The 15624-nt window shown below is 37.1% G+C and overlaps 1 protein-coding gene across 2 annotated transcripts in view; it reads right to left on the reverse strand.

Moving 5' to 3' along the window:
* Positions 1 to 15624, reverse strand: part of LOC134225398 (nicotinamidase) — a 157874-nt gene that overhangs the window by 28122 nt on the left and 114128 nt on the right. For both annotated transcript variants that reach the window (XM_062705441.1, XM_062705440.1), the window contains exon 4: positions 5704 to 5808. In XM_062705441.1, coding sequence (XP_062561425.1) covers positions 5704 to 5808 — 105 coding nt within the window. The remainder of the gene's footprint in view (positions 1 to 5703; positions 5809 to 15624) is intronic.

A 15624-nucleotide genomic window follows, 5' to 3' on the forward strand; every position in this document is an offset into this window, starting at 1 on the left:
AAAGTAACCGCAAGTCAGTCACATTCCGTCGAGCAGAACTCAAATTTGTAAAAAAATATAATGCACTAATAACAAACATGATGAACCATTCAATCTAAACATTTTGAAACTCTTGAATGCTTTGAAAGCCCACATTGCAGATTTTCGTGATATCGTGATGGTAGTCCGTTATTATATTATTAATAGGCATAATATAAAATCGGTAATGTAGTATCGATATCAAAACTCAACAAGTATTTCTTTCCGTAACTTTGTGAAAGTATTTCATTTCCCGCTTAAAAATGAAGGAAAACATATATGCTGCACACCTTTGAACAAAAACTTTTCCACATAGTTTTACTACTAACAAATTTATTAAAATTAATTATTTCAAAATTTAATTAATGTTAAACTGATAATCGTGAAGGTATCTGGAATTTTAAAGAAAGTATTCTTTTCTAAAAAGTCTCCTGACAGTCCGGAAGGATTTTTAATCCAAGAATGTCTAGAGGCTCAGGAACCAAGAATGTTTAGACTTTTCTTGAAATTAAATGTTTTGATGGTTTTCCTTAATATTATTAAACATTACCAGGAAGTACGCAATAGTTTCTTTAAAAATATTTCTGGATTCTCGAAAGAATGTTTGAAATTCTATATGACTTTCTGTATACAATAAAGATTGCTGAAATCTGCTAATATGATTATTAACAAGTTTATAAAAAAAATATCCGGAGACGAGCCAGCATCGGGTTGAAAGTCTCCCTAATAAAAACACAAAAAGTTTATAACTAGTCTTGGTTTTAAATTCTACCAAGTTTAGATAAATTGTTAGAAGTCCATTGTAAAACCATTCCATTCCACATATCTTGTCCGAAATAAGACCCAAAACTTTAGAGCATTCTTGAACGATCATAAAATTTCTAAGTAATTTGCAATTCGATCCATATAAATTTCTGAGGATTTCTGAAAGTTAATGATCATTTCTTGAAATTAGTGGCTTTGAATTTCTGTGGTTCATGATAATAGCTTGCAGGGTGTAATTCATGCTTCTTAAGAATCCCGCTACGTCATGTCTGCTACTTATCATTTTGTCCCAAGGCCCAAGTTGTTTTGGCACGTGGACGTGTCTGTAAGCATGACTATCATTGGTTTTCTATCTCATTGGGAACCTGCTGAGAATACAAATAGTAGCAATTTTATTGTAAATAATACTGTTAGCTGATGAATCTATTGATAAAATCATTCTCAGATTTCAAAAATGCGCTCACCGAGCAACTCGTTTGTGATTTTGAAGGATAGCATCGCGACTCATAGGAATAACATTCGGAAATAGGTTGATTGCGTTTTATTCTAATCATTGAATTTTATTGGGTAACAAACAACGCGTACATGTATCAAAGCCCTGAAGTAAATCAGTTTAAAATACAACTCATTATCTGGGTGAGAAATTAGAATAATTTCACAGTAGTATTGCTTATTAAGTAAAATAGGAAGTAAACATCACCTAAAAAAATCTTTATTATCATAATCCAAAACATATTCGAAAGAACAGTTGCTATATGTAACGTGCAAGTTTCAACACGTTATATTGTGAAAAAAAAGTGAAACGATGGATAGCGCTCTTAGTGCAACGTATATTCCTCTATCCATCAATATTCATTCATCTTCAAATTCAACCTAACTTCCAACCACAACATAAACTTAAATGTGTACAAAATTTTCTTCCGCATTTTTCTTTCGAAATGATTTGTTTTTGTATTTGAGAGGTGTTTTGAGCACATGTATTGAACAAATATGAACAGTTTGTATGACATTTTACGAAGGGAGTATACTTTTACTCGATGTGACTAACTTGCGGTCACTTTTCCATATGGGACAATTTGACTTGGTATTTTTTTCCACTTTTCTAGAACAAACTTCTCGCGTTGAATAGCATAACGCATAGTACTTGTGAAAATAAAGTCATACATGATAATTACTCAAAATTGCCAAAAATTCAGATGTGCTCGACTTGCGGTTAGCGGCAATGTAGTCTTTACGTATACTTAGTATACGAGAAAGGTACAAAGTGTTTCACGCGGTGAAAACATCGTCTAATAGTGCCCAGAGATAAATTCCACTGACTTGAAAATGCTTCTCTTTCGATCAAAAAATGTTGCTCCTATTAAACACCGTTATAAACTCTTTGCAATGCAAATATTCTTATTAGGATTATTTATTTGACCACATTACGACTAAAAATTGAGGCTTTGATCGAGCTTTGAACTATTCAACCTGTTAACCTCTATCATGGCTCTGTTCGCATATGACACGTCTCTCGCCTACAAAAGTGGAGTGATCAGAGCGCTAGTGGCAAACGGCCTCCAATTAGGCCTGGATGTCCTGATAGAGTACCTATTCACCTGAAAGATCTGTATCAACGCGATGAAGTTTCCTAAACATGTTGAGGATTGTAAAATCACTTTAAATGGAACGACAGTGAAATAGGCCAATGAGATCCACTAACTTGGCTTGATTCTAGACACTTATGTTTGAGATGAGAAACAAAGAAGAAGTGTAATGTTTTGTAAAAACTACTATACCCTCTGATCAACCGCGTCGTCAAATACTCCTCCCAGTGATCTAGTATGACATGCCGGCCAGGGAGAGCTGCGCACAAGCTCATCATTTAAAATTCGAACGTGCTCAAAACAAGTTTCATAGGATAATCCTAAACATTTCTCCCAGAACACGAGAACAGAGATTGTAAATATCATGAAAGACCTCGGCTCCCATAAGTGTTACATACGACTGAGCCTGTCGACTAAACGCATAAGATTAAAAAACCTCCGAATCGTCCGAATCCTGTTACAAAAGAAATTGTAACAGTTGAGTATCGGCCCCGTTATGCCTTTTGGCCTTTGAGCCTTCAAATAAAGGCTAATTTAAAAAAGCCTGGGTCTACAGTGAGCCTAGTGAGCAAAGGCATAGGACTGTTAATCCCGAAATTGCGAGTTTGATTCTCGGTTCAGTCCAGGATGTTCTCGGTTAGGAAATAAAATGTATGCAGAAACATCGAGAAACCGTAACTTTGAGCTAGATTGCACCAGTTACGTTGAAGAACTATAATACTCAGTTCTGGGAGGTTGGTTGGGTGAATTTATTACTTTTCTAGTGTAAAAATAACGAAATTTACTGAGAAATGTTAATAACTTCGCCGGGTTAACTCTTATCTTCTCGCGGTTTTCAGCATAACATTGTGTATTCAATTCTGCGAAAAAATGAATGAGCATCATAGTTCTTCATCCTAAATAGAACAATATAGCTCCAAATTACTGTTTTTCGATGTTTATTTAAACATTTTTGCCTTTCTCGTACAACAAAGTTGTACCAAAAGGCTATCATTTCACTCCAAAATCGAACTTTTTATAGAAGGATCAGAGACCCATAGTGTTATATACCAATCGACTAAGCTCGACGAACTGAGCAAATGTCTGTCTGTCCGTGTGTATGTGTATGTGTGTGCACATGTGCCATAAAAAACATTAGCCAATTTTTCACATAGTAATTCTTAACCGATTCTCTCGCAGAAAGTTGCAATCGACAAAGAATAAAGCGTAGTTGATCACTATTGAATTTCATAACGATTGCACTTTCCGAAAATTTATGAATATTCAAATAGTTATGATACAACATGAATAAGTCATAACATGCTATAAAATGCCTTGTAGAATCAATCCATGCAAGCTCTTCTACTCGCTTTAATACAAGACTTGAGTACAACAAATTCAACACAAGCTATGATAGCATGCAAGTTACGTTCATAACGCCATAACGCTTCTGCAGCTTTAAAGCATAATAAAAAAGCTCGAATAAAACGCACACGCTAATAATACTTTACTTAGAACTTTTGAAAATGCACTCACAAATAGCTCATCATTTCAACTAATTTTCCGGTTTGGATTGTTCAATAATGCACGAGAAAGGCACAATCACTGCTAGGTGGATCAATCTGGGTTTTTTATATTAAACTTCCAATGCATTTAGCACCGCCCAAACGTTGACCGATTTAGCTAATTTTACCTTAGCTTTAGGGCATCAAATAGAACGGAATAAAAGGGCGACCCTTGAAAAAGTTTGAAATAAGTTTTTTTTTCATACTAAATTGAGCCACCCTAATAAAAGCCACCCATATAAAAGCTTTCAATTAATAACTGATGAAATGCTAATAGAACATTGAGTTAAAAAGCAAGCCAAGTTCCAATTAGAATGGAGAGCCATAGAAAAAGAAGAAGAAGAAATAAAAGGTTGTAAACTGAACAGGGTATAGGAATATGTATGAGTTCAAAAGTTATAATAAGTCTAAAACCATGTTGGGGATAAATCTCTTTTTGTACATACGAGAAGGAATAAAATAAAATGGTTAGTATTGTAAGCGCTATTCGAAAGAAAAGCCCCATTCGAATTAACCAGTGAACCATTTTGTAGGGTAAGATAGGTCTGTTTGTGATTTAGGAGTCTTTGGCCGAAGTTCATCTACGTCAGCAACCTCTCCAGTCAGTGCTAAGAGTAGCACTTAAAATGCTGTGCGCACGAGAAAATCGTTACATAACTTTGTTGTACGAGAATGGTCACAAACAATTTATGTTTATATTTGTCATAATAAATCTAAGACCTGCATGCGATATGTTTCATAAAATTAAAAAAAAAAAGCGTATGTGCTCACTCGGAGCACACGTTTCAAGGTTTAGATTTTCCAACTAAAAATCAGTGCATGCTAGACATCCAGAAGCGAGACACGAACTCTATGAAAATAGAGGAGAAAGCGTGAATGTTGCATCTGGCTCCGTATGTGAAGTCCACACAGGGAAAGAATATCTGTGAAGTAAAAGTTTCGAGATGCAAATCTAGTTAAAACAACACAGCTCCACGGAATAAAAATGCTTTACTTTCTTGTGCATATAGAACAACACAATTGAATGCAACCAGATGGATACAGTGTCCATTCACTAATCTATTCTCCGTTGAAAACGGAAAACATCTCCTGTAGTAAAATTGAAATGTTGGTTCAGGTTTATCCCTAACTAAATAGTAAACCACCAAATAGCGTGCTTTTCCTGTATTACACAGACGGTTCATTGAAATACCTAGAACAAAACGAGAATGCAAATGCAGAAAGTTGACTGAGTTTTCGAATGTTTCGCATACACAACATCCGCAGTCAGAAAACAGAGACAGTGTACACAAATATACGCAATCATGAATAGTATCAGATTTCAATAGGCAAATGTCTTGAATACGTAAATTATATTTTGTTGGTGACATTGCTCCAAGCTTATTGTTAGATGAAACTCAGTTAAGAGTCATAAGTCTAGATTTGTCCTTTAAAAAAAGGCGAAAATTGGAAATTTATACTAGAAACGTTCATTCATCCAAATGTTATTACCATTTACTAATATGTAGTACCTTCGACGCCGAGCAAAATTAACACAAACGCAACTACCCTGCACTCAACTCCATCGTGAATAGTAGAAAACCCTCCACCCATAAATTATAATCCACAGGTGATTAATGGAAATATAATACCATCAAGATGTGGATTGAATCCTTGCCTGTTTGTCAATAGAAAGTCTTTATGTGGTAAGTACTATCCAAATCAAGAACGTGCTGATAAAATTTATTTACCCGTTTCCAACTAAGCATTCTATTGCTTTGCACGTGATTATTACGCTGAAGAACACCTACCTCCAAACCGTTTTGCTGCGCGCTGCAATTGCTAATGTTCAACGAGCCACTGATGAAATCATTCTGAACGTCCACGATGAGAAAGGCGCTGATTGGTCGTACAATCTGAAAAGAAAGGCCAAGAAATCAAAATTAGATTACGATTGAAAAATATGCAGCATCACATGGAGAGTCTACTCTAACCAATATGGGGTAAATGTCTTCTGGCGCGTCTCCTTATAAATACGTTTGATATTGGATGTTATTCATAATGGAACAAATGTCTTGTGTATTGCCAAACCACATGTAGGTCACGTACCATCTCGATTCATCCCGCGAGGAGCCTGGCATGCAGCAGATAACCGTAAGTCAGTTCCGGATGAATGATGCACAATGGAAAAATTACGAATGCATATTGCATTTATCATAATCAGAAAATATATCTTCATCCTGGTCCGGTCGAAAAATGCTTGCAACGTGCACTGAATGCAAACATTTTGCACCAATCAAGTATCGATTGAGTATCGCGCGCTTATACACTATAGTACGAAGATGAATCTCTCGACGGCCTCAATAAACTGCTCAAAAGAACGATGCACTTTGTGCCTGAAGTGAATCGTTTATCGGGAAACTCGTTGGGTCTCTTCAAAGTTGGTCTCTTCGGGATTTCTTCAAAGCAGCCAGTTAGTGCTACCGAAAGCGATAAGAATCTTTTGTTTTCCACATGGCTTCCGGGTATAAGTATACCAGCGCTTTCCATCGGACCGTTTGAAATTTTGCGCCAAGCACCCTGTCCCCAAATGATGAATCTTTATACATAAGCTTCTATGAATATATGACAAGAAGTAACTCTCATTGTAGGAAAAAAAACATTAGAAAATCATTACCGAACATAGCTCCGAGAAATTGCAACAATTCAATTGAATGGTACTCATTTATTTTGATTGTTTCATTTTGCTATACTTAGCTGTAACACACATGCCAACTCCACATGAACACAATGTTCTTGATTACGGAAATTCGATGAGTAAAAATACAAACAACATTAGTCCCATAAATCAGTTGAAGGAGAAAAGACAATCTGGCCTATGATTACAGGAAAGCATTGCTTGCTTGTGCCAAACTGGATACAACATTGGGAGCTAAAGAGGCACCAACGAAACGACAAATCAATCAAACTGGTGATGGACCGGAAAACTGAACCAATGCTATGCGATGTTGATAGGAAAAAGTTTTTTGCGTTACGCACATCTTCTATTGCTTCCTAGTTCGGAACAAAGACAACTTGGTCTGATATATACATATAGACGCAATAAGTATAACTGTTCCATTAGAAAATCAAGCGAAGATAAGACATTCATGCGTGAAGTAGCAGAATAGTCCGAGTAATAGGTAATTATGAAATTGGAAAAAAATATAATGGGATCAGGCACCCCTCTTTATTGAGCAATATCTGCTAATATATTTGAATTGATCTATTTATCAAAATGAAAAATCCAAGTAATATTTATTATCCCCATACTGCATCATTGCAGGTGTCTCGCGCAATCTTGCTCCTGCTGCGTAGGGGAAGTGGGGGTAGCACGCCCATAGGGGTTAAAACGCGCCACCCCTGAATAAGGTTAAATATCCCCATTTTGATTATTTTCAATAGTCTATACGATAAAGCAATGAAAAATATTGCCATTGGATACATATATTTCATGATTTTTCTCTAGTTATACATGAAAAACTCGAAAAAGGGGCAGCAGGGACTTGTCCAAGGGCATGACGACCCCTCCCCATGGCCACTGCGAGTTAGGGGGCCTGTCTAGGATGTGGTGGGGTTTGACAGTGGGCACTGTTGAACCTCTGCTGCATGCTGCATGTGTCTATAGGCAGGCCCTATCAAACCCAGTCAACACATGGAAGTATATGGTGTCGTGTAGGCTGTTGAAGTGGAGGCGATATAGTTGCTTCTCCATACAACATGTATGTATATCGTGTATCTATATCGTCTCCAATTTAGCATCTTGTATTGCACCATGTACGACTTTATATTGACTGAAAAGCGACCGTGTGCCGCTCAAAGCGCACAAGCCCATCAGGATTAATACCAGTGAGATCCTGATTACGGTATACTGGTCACGGCAAGCGACAAACACACGCGCGAAAGTAATGCAAAATAAACGTAAATTAACAAAATATGTCTGGCTGAACATTCTTATTTAACGTCAAATAGAGATAACATAATTAGCTTTCCGATTACTATCAATTTGGTTGAACAGCCGTGATTATTACTTTATTTTCAATTTAAATCTCGTTTCTTTTTTACTTTTCTTGTGTTGAAGAAATGATGCCGCGGGCGCCTCATCCGAAATTCAAATGAACAATCGCTCATTTTGAGCGACTGATTGTTTATTTTCGCGAAGGGTAAACAATTGAACAAATCAAGGAAATGCTAATGCTGTAGTATAGAAGTTGCATAGTCACATCACTTTCCATGGTGAATCCCGATATATGTTACTGATTACCCCACCCAACTAACACAACTTCCTTCCCGTGGTAATTGTGGAGATGCAGAGGTATTCTCGGTCTCTAGTAGCAACAATAACCACACACTAACATTCCCTCCCTTCCCCAACTGACTGTAAGGACTTGGCCGGCGCCGTTATTGATCAACATTTGAGAGCTGCTGAAACGTGCACTTCGAGAATAGATGGTAAACCCCAACCACTATTCACTTGGATCGTAGTGCAATTTGCACCAGTTCTGATCAATCACGGAGTAGCAACCATTGATATGTACAGTCAGTCTAAGCTAAGCTAAGCTAAGCTAAGTTATACATGAAAAACTCGAAAAAACGATTTTTGCGTGTTTTGATGCAATTCTAGCTCGGTGGAATTTAGTCTTTCTGTCGCTGTTATACATTGATAAATTAATAATTGAGCCATGAGCCATGCTGCTTACTCGTGTTCTTTATGTTCCACACGAAATCGTCGTCAAAAATGGTTTTAAAACGATTTTATGGGCCTTCAAACTTCTGAGGTCGGTGTGGGGCATTACGCCCATGCTCATTTCGTATGACCGAAACAGCTGAATCATTCGGTTAATTGCCTTAATGTAGGCAATTAAAATGAAAATCAGTACGATAAGCACATGCGCGTTTTAACCCATCCACTGGCGCATCTCACCCCGCATGGTTTCAAAATCATTTTTTTTCGGGTGCTTTTTAAAAATCAAATTTCTGTGCAATAAAATGGACAATTAGATATCTGTTATCGGTAGTCAGTCGCAGATATGCTGTTCTTCAGTATGCGCTGATGAAAACTGGCTGAAATGGTGGTTTTCATTGATAAAAATGGCATTTTCCTTAACGTGGGCGTCCTACCCGCAGTTCCCCTACATTGAACGTGCCTCCCATAACATGCAAGCCCTCAATGACTTACAACAGCATTGTTCAAGGTCGAGAACAATCTTGATTCACAAATGCACATAATAACAGCGACAAACAGCATGATTCTTTTGCGCTAATGTTGCAAGCCATATTGAAAAACAGGGTCATTTTATATATGGAAATCATAGAGGAGCCACATATCTGCGATAAAGCAATAATCTCGTACTGGGTATCACAAGGACATAACAACAGTGAGTGTCAGACCTTGGAATGCGAGTTTTTCCAGCAATACGTTGATGATGATTTGCAACAACAAAAGAGTGCTGTTGATGTCGGCAGCAATACAAAACATTCGTAAAGAATTATGAATTTTTCTTAAATATTGGAAAATTCCCAATAGACGAATTTCGCGCCAACTCGACCAGCGGTTGGCAGCACCATCTCAGAATCGAATGAAACTTGGTGGGCCTAAAGATATGGTATTTCTAAGCCACTTTGCATACTTAGTTTTTCAAAAATTGTCAAGAGTAACATTTGATGAGGGCCTATTTTTTTTCATGGATTTTTTAAAGTCGATGTAACTCTAAAATGACAAAACTTACGAAAAATTGTTATATGGCGGACTGTCCTGAAATTCCCAGAAGTTTTTTGGAAAAATATCCAAAAAATAAAAAACCGATTTCTACACTAAAAAAATAGTTTTAAAAATTAAAATCGATATTACAAAAACACCTCATCTCGAAAATCGATGAAATTTTTTAGGTATTTTAATTATCTAACTTTTCTGGGAATAATGTTCCTGTGACATATTTAAGGAAAAAAAGTTTTTCTAACAAAAACTTTTTTCATGTCCATATTGAGTGAAAATTTATCAGCAGCCTATCATCAACCAACGACACATTTTGGAAGTATAAAAAATTGTTTAGGAAGCAATTTAGCATAATCTAACAGTAATGTGGACCAACATTTGGAAAGGGCGTATATTTCCCTAGATTGCTTATATCAATGTTACACACAAATTATTAGATTTACAAAATTGTGATGTTTGATGGACTATTGTAAATTTGTCTGAACTATGAAGTCTGAAACATAAAAGAGCGTTTCGTTCACCGAGAAAATCAATCAATGAATGTAAAGATTAAAATTGGTTGAGCAAGAAAAAATTGGAGGTCGATTAACAGATAAACATTTTGATTCCAAACAATGAAGCTCGGTAGATAATTTCATTAGGGGGATTTCCGGTAAACGCACATTTAAAGAATAATAAATTTTCCGCATTTTTTTCATTTTTTCTTCAATTTTATTTGTTACTACATTTAATTCTTAATTCTACTTGAATACTCATTAATTTGTAAACTTATCATCTGAGTTGGAATATTTTTAGCCAGGATTTTATTATGAGCGATTGGTATAAAAGAATGAAGCTTTTGTGTGCCAATTATAGTTTTTGCTTTTTTGAAAAGTTCCTCAAACTCTTGTTGAGTATCGTCGTCGGGAATGACAATCGGTCAAATGGGGGTGAGAATGGGTCACTGTTTCAACTACTTAGAATGCTTGTAGAATGGATGTATCTGAGGACAAGAAGACAAAAATATAAGAGACCTTTTTGAACGATTTTGCTCTACGCCCTCCAGGCTCGCGGTGAGAGCGATGACCCATTCTCATCCCCAGACCCATTGCCACCCCCGATGGCGGTATTGCTCATTCGTGATAAAAAAGAAATGTAATATAGTGATATTTTTGTTTGATTGAAAACGTGCCCATTCGCCCATTGGTACAACTCCCGAGGAGTCTTGATAGTATTTCCATAATCTTTGGCAAGAGTTGCTCGTTTTGCCATTCGTTTGAGAGTGCCACCAATAGCTTCGCAAGGGCCTTTTCCGTGCGATGTTGTAAAAAAGTGCCATTCTGCTTCAAAGCCATGTTTTGAATTTAAATTACACAGACTTGCAAAGTTCCTTTTATTTTTATAATGTGCTGCAGCTCGATCGACTGTTTCAAAAAGTCAATTAATTTTGAAATGAATAAATGAACAGCTTTTGTGTCATGGGTCATTACTTCTGATTAATAAAGCTAACGTTATCTAATTAACCGTTTCTTTTAAAGTAAACTTCGAATGGATGTATTGTTGCCTGGGAATTCTTCCAACCTTGAGCAGCATTTTGGATATTGAATGAATAATTTTCAGAGAAATCTAACAGTACAAGTGTATTGCTGTTTGCAAATAATGTCATAAGATATAAGTTTATCATTTTTTTCAATAAAATACGATACAAAATCACCTACAGCCTTTATAACGGTTTCTAAATTACACCGTTCAGTGGTTAGCCTTTGCTGAAAAACAACATCTTCTTTTCCACTATTACAATTAAATATCACTTCAGTTTCGTTTCGGCAACATTGCCCGTTTTCAAAGATATTATTTTTTTGTAATTGTTTTTAAGTTACTTCGATACAAAAAGTCAAATTAAACATTAACCCTTTTCAAATGTTGGTCCACAATTATGTTAGATTATGCTAAATTGCTTCCCAAACAAATTTTTATACGTCCAAAATGTGTCGATGATAGGCTGCTGAACCTATAATTGGCGCTGTAGGCATAAAACACGCTGATAAATTTTCACTCAATATGGACATGAAAAAAGTTTTTGTTAGAAAAACTTTTTTTCCTTAAATATGTCACAGGAACATTATTCCCAGAAAAGTTAGATAATTAAAATACCTATCTGCAGAAAAATTCCATCGATTTCTGAGATGAGGTTTTTGTAATATCGATTTTAATTTTTAAAACTATTTTTTTCAGTGTAGAAATCGGTATTTTATTTTTGGATATTTTCCAAAAACTTCTGGTAATTTCACGACAGTCCGCCATACAACACTTTTTTGTAGGTCTTGTCATTTTAGAGTTACATCGATTTATAAAAAAATCCATGAAAAAAAATTAAGCCCTCATCAAATGTTACTCTTGACAATTTAAAAAAAACTAAGTATGCAGAGTGGCTTAGAAATACCATATCTTTATGCCCACCAAGTTTCATTCGATTCTGAGATGGTGCTGCCAGCCCCATAGAAGGGTTGGCGCGAAATTCGTCAATAAAGAAATAAGGGGAAAATCAATTGACCTTTCCCGTCAAATTTTTTTATTCGTTCAATCGATTCTTTGGCTTATTTAAGGTCAACTTTCCCAAAGAACCCATATTTTTTTACGCCTCTAAGTATTTTTTTAAATTTAAAACAAAAATAAAAAAGTGCTGTTTTTTTTAAGATTGGCCCGATTTTGAACAAACATTGGGTGAATTTTTCAGGCCATTTCACACGTGCAGCTCTTTTTCGGTTTTTGTGTTCGATTTTAAAAATAGTTAAAGACTTCGAAAAGTATGGGTCCTTTGGGAAAGCTGACCTTTAATAAGCCAAAGAATCGACTGTTACAATCAGGCATGCAAACGCGTCGAATTTTTTTTTTTTAAGACGGAATCACCGTCTTCGACCAGAGGTCGCACAGACTGAACACCTAACATCTAGCATGAGACAAGGGACAGGACATTTACACAACACCCATTGAACCAGTGGAGAGCTTTTCGCTTTACGAAAAGTTTTCTCCTTACCGGGGCGGGAATCGAACCCACACTCCACAGCACATGCGTCTAGACGATTGACGTCGTTAACCGCACGACCACAAAGCCCACAATTGAGCTTCGGTTGAAAAAAAATGTGATCCGCATGAGGAACTTAAGCTCACTCAAAGTATGCGCCACCTACTTGTGAAACCATTAATTTTATAGAAAGATTAAAAAAAATATGTGAACAGATTTAGAAATTGCGTCGTAGAGAATTAAACAAATCATAGCCATTATTTAGAATAGAACAAAGGTAATGATTTATACCTAGTCGCTCTCTCTAATCCACCAATAGGAAGAAACTGCGCAGAAATTTCTAGGCTGTATTCAATTTATCGGGCGTCCATCATTTTATTAAAGTGTAGTGCTTTGTACGGATTAGTCCAAATATCCAATCTTTGATTAAAAATCACGATTATATTAAATAACAAGAGTGGTAATCTGTAAAATCGGTTTGATTAAACTCGAAGTAAGTTTTCGCGCGTTATTAACTATCTTTAGTATAATTTTTCATCTTTTTGTAGTTTTTTTTAAATAATTAAATTACCAAATTTATCTGAGGAATAAGGCTTCTAAAAGAACAGTTACTAAAAGCTCAGCGAGCTATTTTCAAAGCGAATTCAGGTAAGCCTTTTAAGCATAAACCGTGAGCTTAGTGGGCAAAATGATAAATAATAAAATCCGCGTTGAATAGGAAAACTGTGCCCAAGCAACGTGGGCGGTTCGTCCCGAGTGTACTCTGTGTGGTCTGAGCTTGTTGGCCTAGACTCGACCGAACGGACCGAAAGAAATCACCTGTGTTCCTTATCTTCAATGAACTGCGGATTCCCTGGTGGCTAATGAACCGTTGGCTGCCAGTTTTTAGAAAGGTCATAACTCGTACGCAACAAACCGTGTCATCGCAAGCTCTTAAGTCGCACGGCATCAGCCGAGCTACATTTATCGACTGAGTAAGTACTCCACGCAACAAGGGGACAAATTTACCCCGAATAATACGCCGGCGCGCGAGATACGTGAGTACGAGAGAGTACGGTTAGAGGCCGAAGCCAATGCAGGGTGAAAGGAGATACTGAAGCGTTTGAAAGTTGATATCCTATTGGACCCCCATCGACAATCTTCGAGGGATATTTGCCGCGGGAATCGAAAAAAATAGAAAATTAGATCTGATCAGAGTTTAGCTCACTTTCAAGTATATTAAAATACTCTTTGCGAAACTAGAAGACCTGACGTCACATTAGGGCTTAGGCTAGCTTGAATTTGAATAAATTCTCCTAGTTCCTAAAGATAAACTTAGTTATTTTTTAAGGTCGCGATCGAGAAATGAAATAAAAGCAAATTACTTCTAGTTTAGTTTAGTACATACTCCATAATTGTTCCGCGAGACGAAATATATCTTTTAGCTGGCAATTAGATTGAATTAAGTCTAATAATTGCTAATTAGTTCCCTTCTGGTTGATTACCGAGTTTTTGATTTGCTTAAGCTTAATTTGATATGACAATTACATACATAATTGGTTTAATTGTCCTGAGAAAACAGTCTCGTTCCGGGCAATTCTACATGAGAAACGGTCCTTCTTAAGAAGGTGGCGCATGAGCCGTTTCTTCGATTAAAAGAAAAGATCGTTTCACAATAAAACGAGATACAATTTTTGACGGGAGAGGGTCAATTAAAAATCGTTGGGGTCGATTGACCTTTTCCGTCAAAAATTGTATCTCGTTTTATTGCCGAGAAGATAGGAAGAAGGAAGAAGAGTAGTGAAATAATAAAGAAGAAGAAAAAAGAAGTAAGAAAGAATAAACATGAAAGAGACGGAAGAAGGAAGATGGAAGGATAAAGGAAGATGGAAAGAAGAAGGAAAAAAAGGAGGAATAAAAGAAGGAATGAGGAAGAAGGATGAAGGAAGAAGGGAGATGGAAGTAGGAAGGAATAAGGATTAAATTCAAAATTTTTACTTCTCGCTTCTTACTTCCAACTTCTCATTCCTCATTTCCCTATTCTCACTTCTTACTTCTTACTTCTCACTTCTCGCTTTTCCTTTTTCACTTCTCAGTTCTCACTTTTCACTTTTCACCTCCCAATTTCAACTTCTCGCTTCTTATTCCTCACGTCTCACTTCTCACTTTTCACTTTTCACTTCTTCCCTCCTACTTATTTCTAACAACAATAAAATTTACGAATAAAGTTCCTTCAGGAATTCCTCCGGAAGTTCCTCCAGTAATTGCTTCGGAAGTTCCTCCAGGAATTCCTCCGGAAGTTCCTCCGGAATTACTCCGGAAGTTCCTCCAGGAATTCCTCCGGAAGTTCCTCCAGGAATTCCTCCGGAAGTTCCTCCAGGAATTCCTCCGGAAGTTCCTCCAGGAATTCCTCCGGAAGTTCCTCCAGGAATTCCTCCGGAAGTTCCTCCAGGAATTCCTCCGGAAGTTCCTCCAGGAATTCCTCCGGAAGTTCTTCCAGGAATTCCTCCGGAAGTTCTTCCAGGAATTCCTCCGGAAGTTCCTCCAGGAATTCCTCCGGAAGTTCCTCCAGGAATTCCTCCGGAAGTTCCTCCAGGAATTCCTCCGGAAGTTCCTCCAGGAATTCCTCCGGAAGTTCCTCCAGGAATTCCTCCGGAAGTTCCTCCAGGAATTGCTTCGGAAGTTCCTCCAGTAATTCCTTCGGAAGTTCCTCCAGGAATTCCTCCGGAAGTTCCTCCAGGAATTCCTCCGGAAGTTTTTCCAGGAATTCCTCCGGAAGTTTTTCCAGGAATTCCTCCGGAAGTTCCTCCAGGAATTCCTCCGGAAGTTCCTCCAGGAATTCCTCCGGAAGTTTTTCCAGGAATTCCTCCAGAAGTTTTTCCAGGAATTCCTCCGGAAGTTCCTCAAGGAATTCCTCCGGAAGTTCCTCCAGTAATTGCTTCGGAAGATCCTCCAGTAATTCCTACGGAAGTTCCTCCTGGAATTCCTCCGGAA

This window comes from Armigeres subalbatus, chromosome 3 (genome assembly GCF_024139115.2).
Source record: "Armigeres subalbatus isolate Guangzhou_Male chromosome 3, GZ_Asu_2, whole genome shotgun sequence".
In the NCBI taxonomy this organism is placed as follows: Eukaryota; Metazoa; Arthropoda; class Insecta; order Diptera; family Culicidae; genus Armigeres; species Armigeres subalbatus.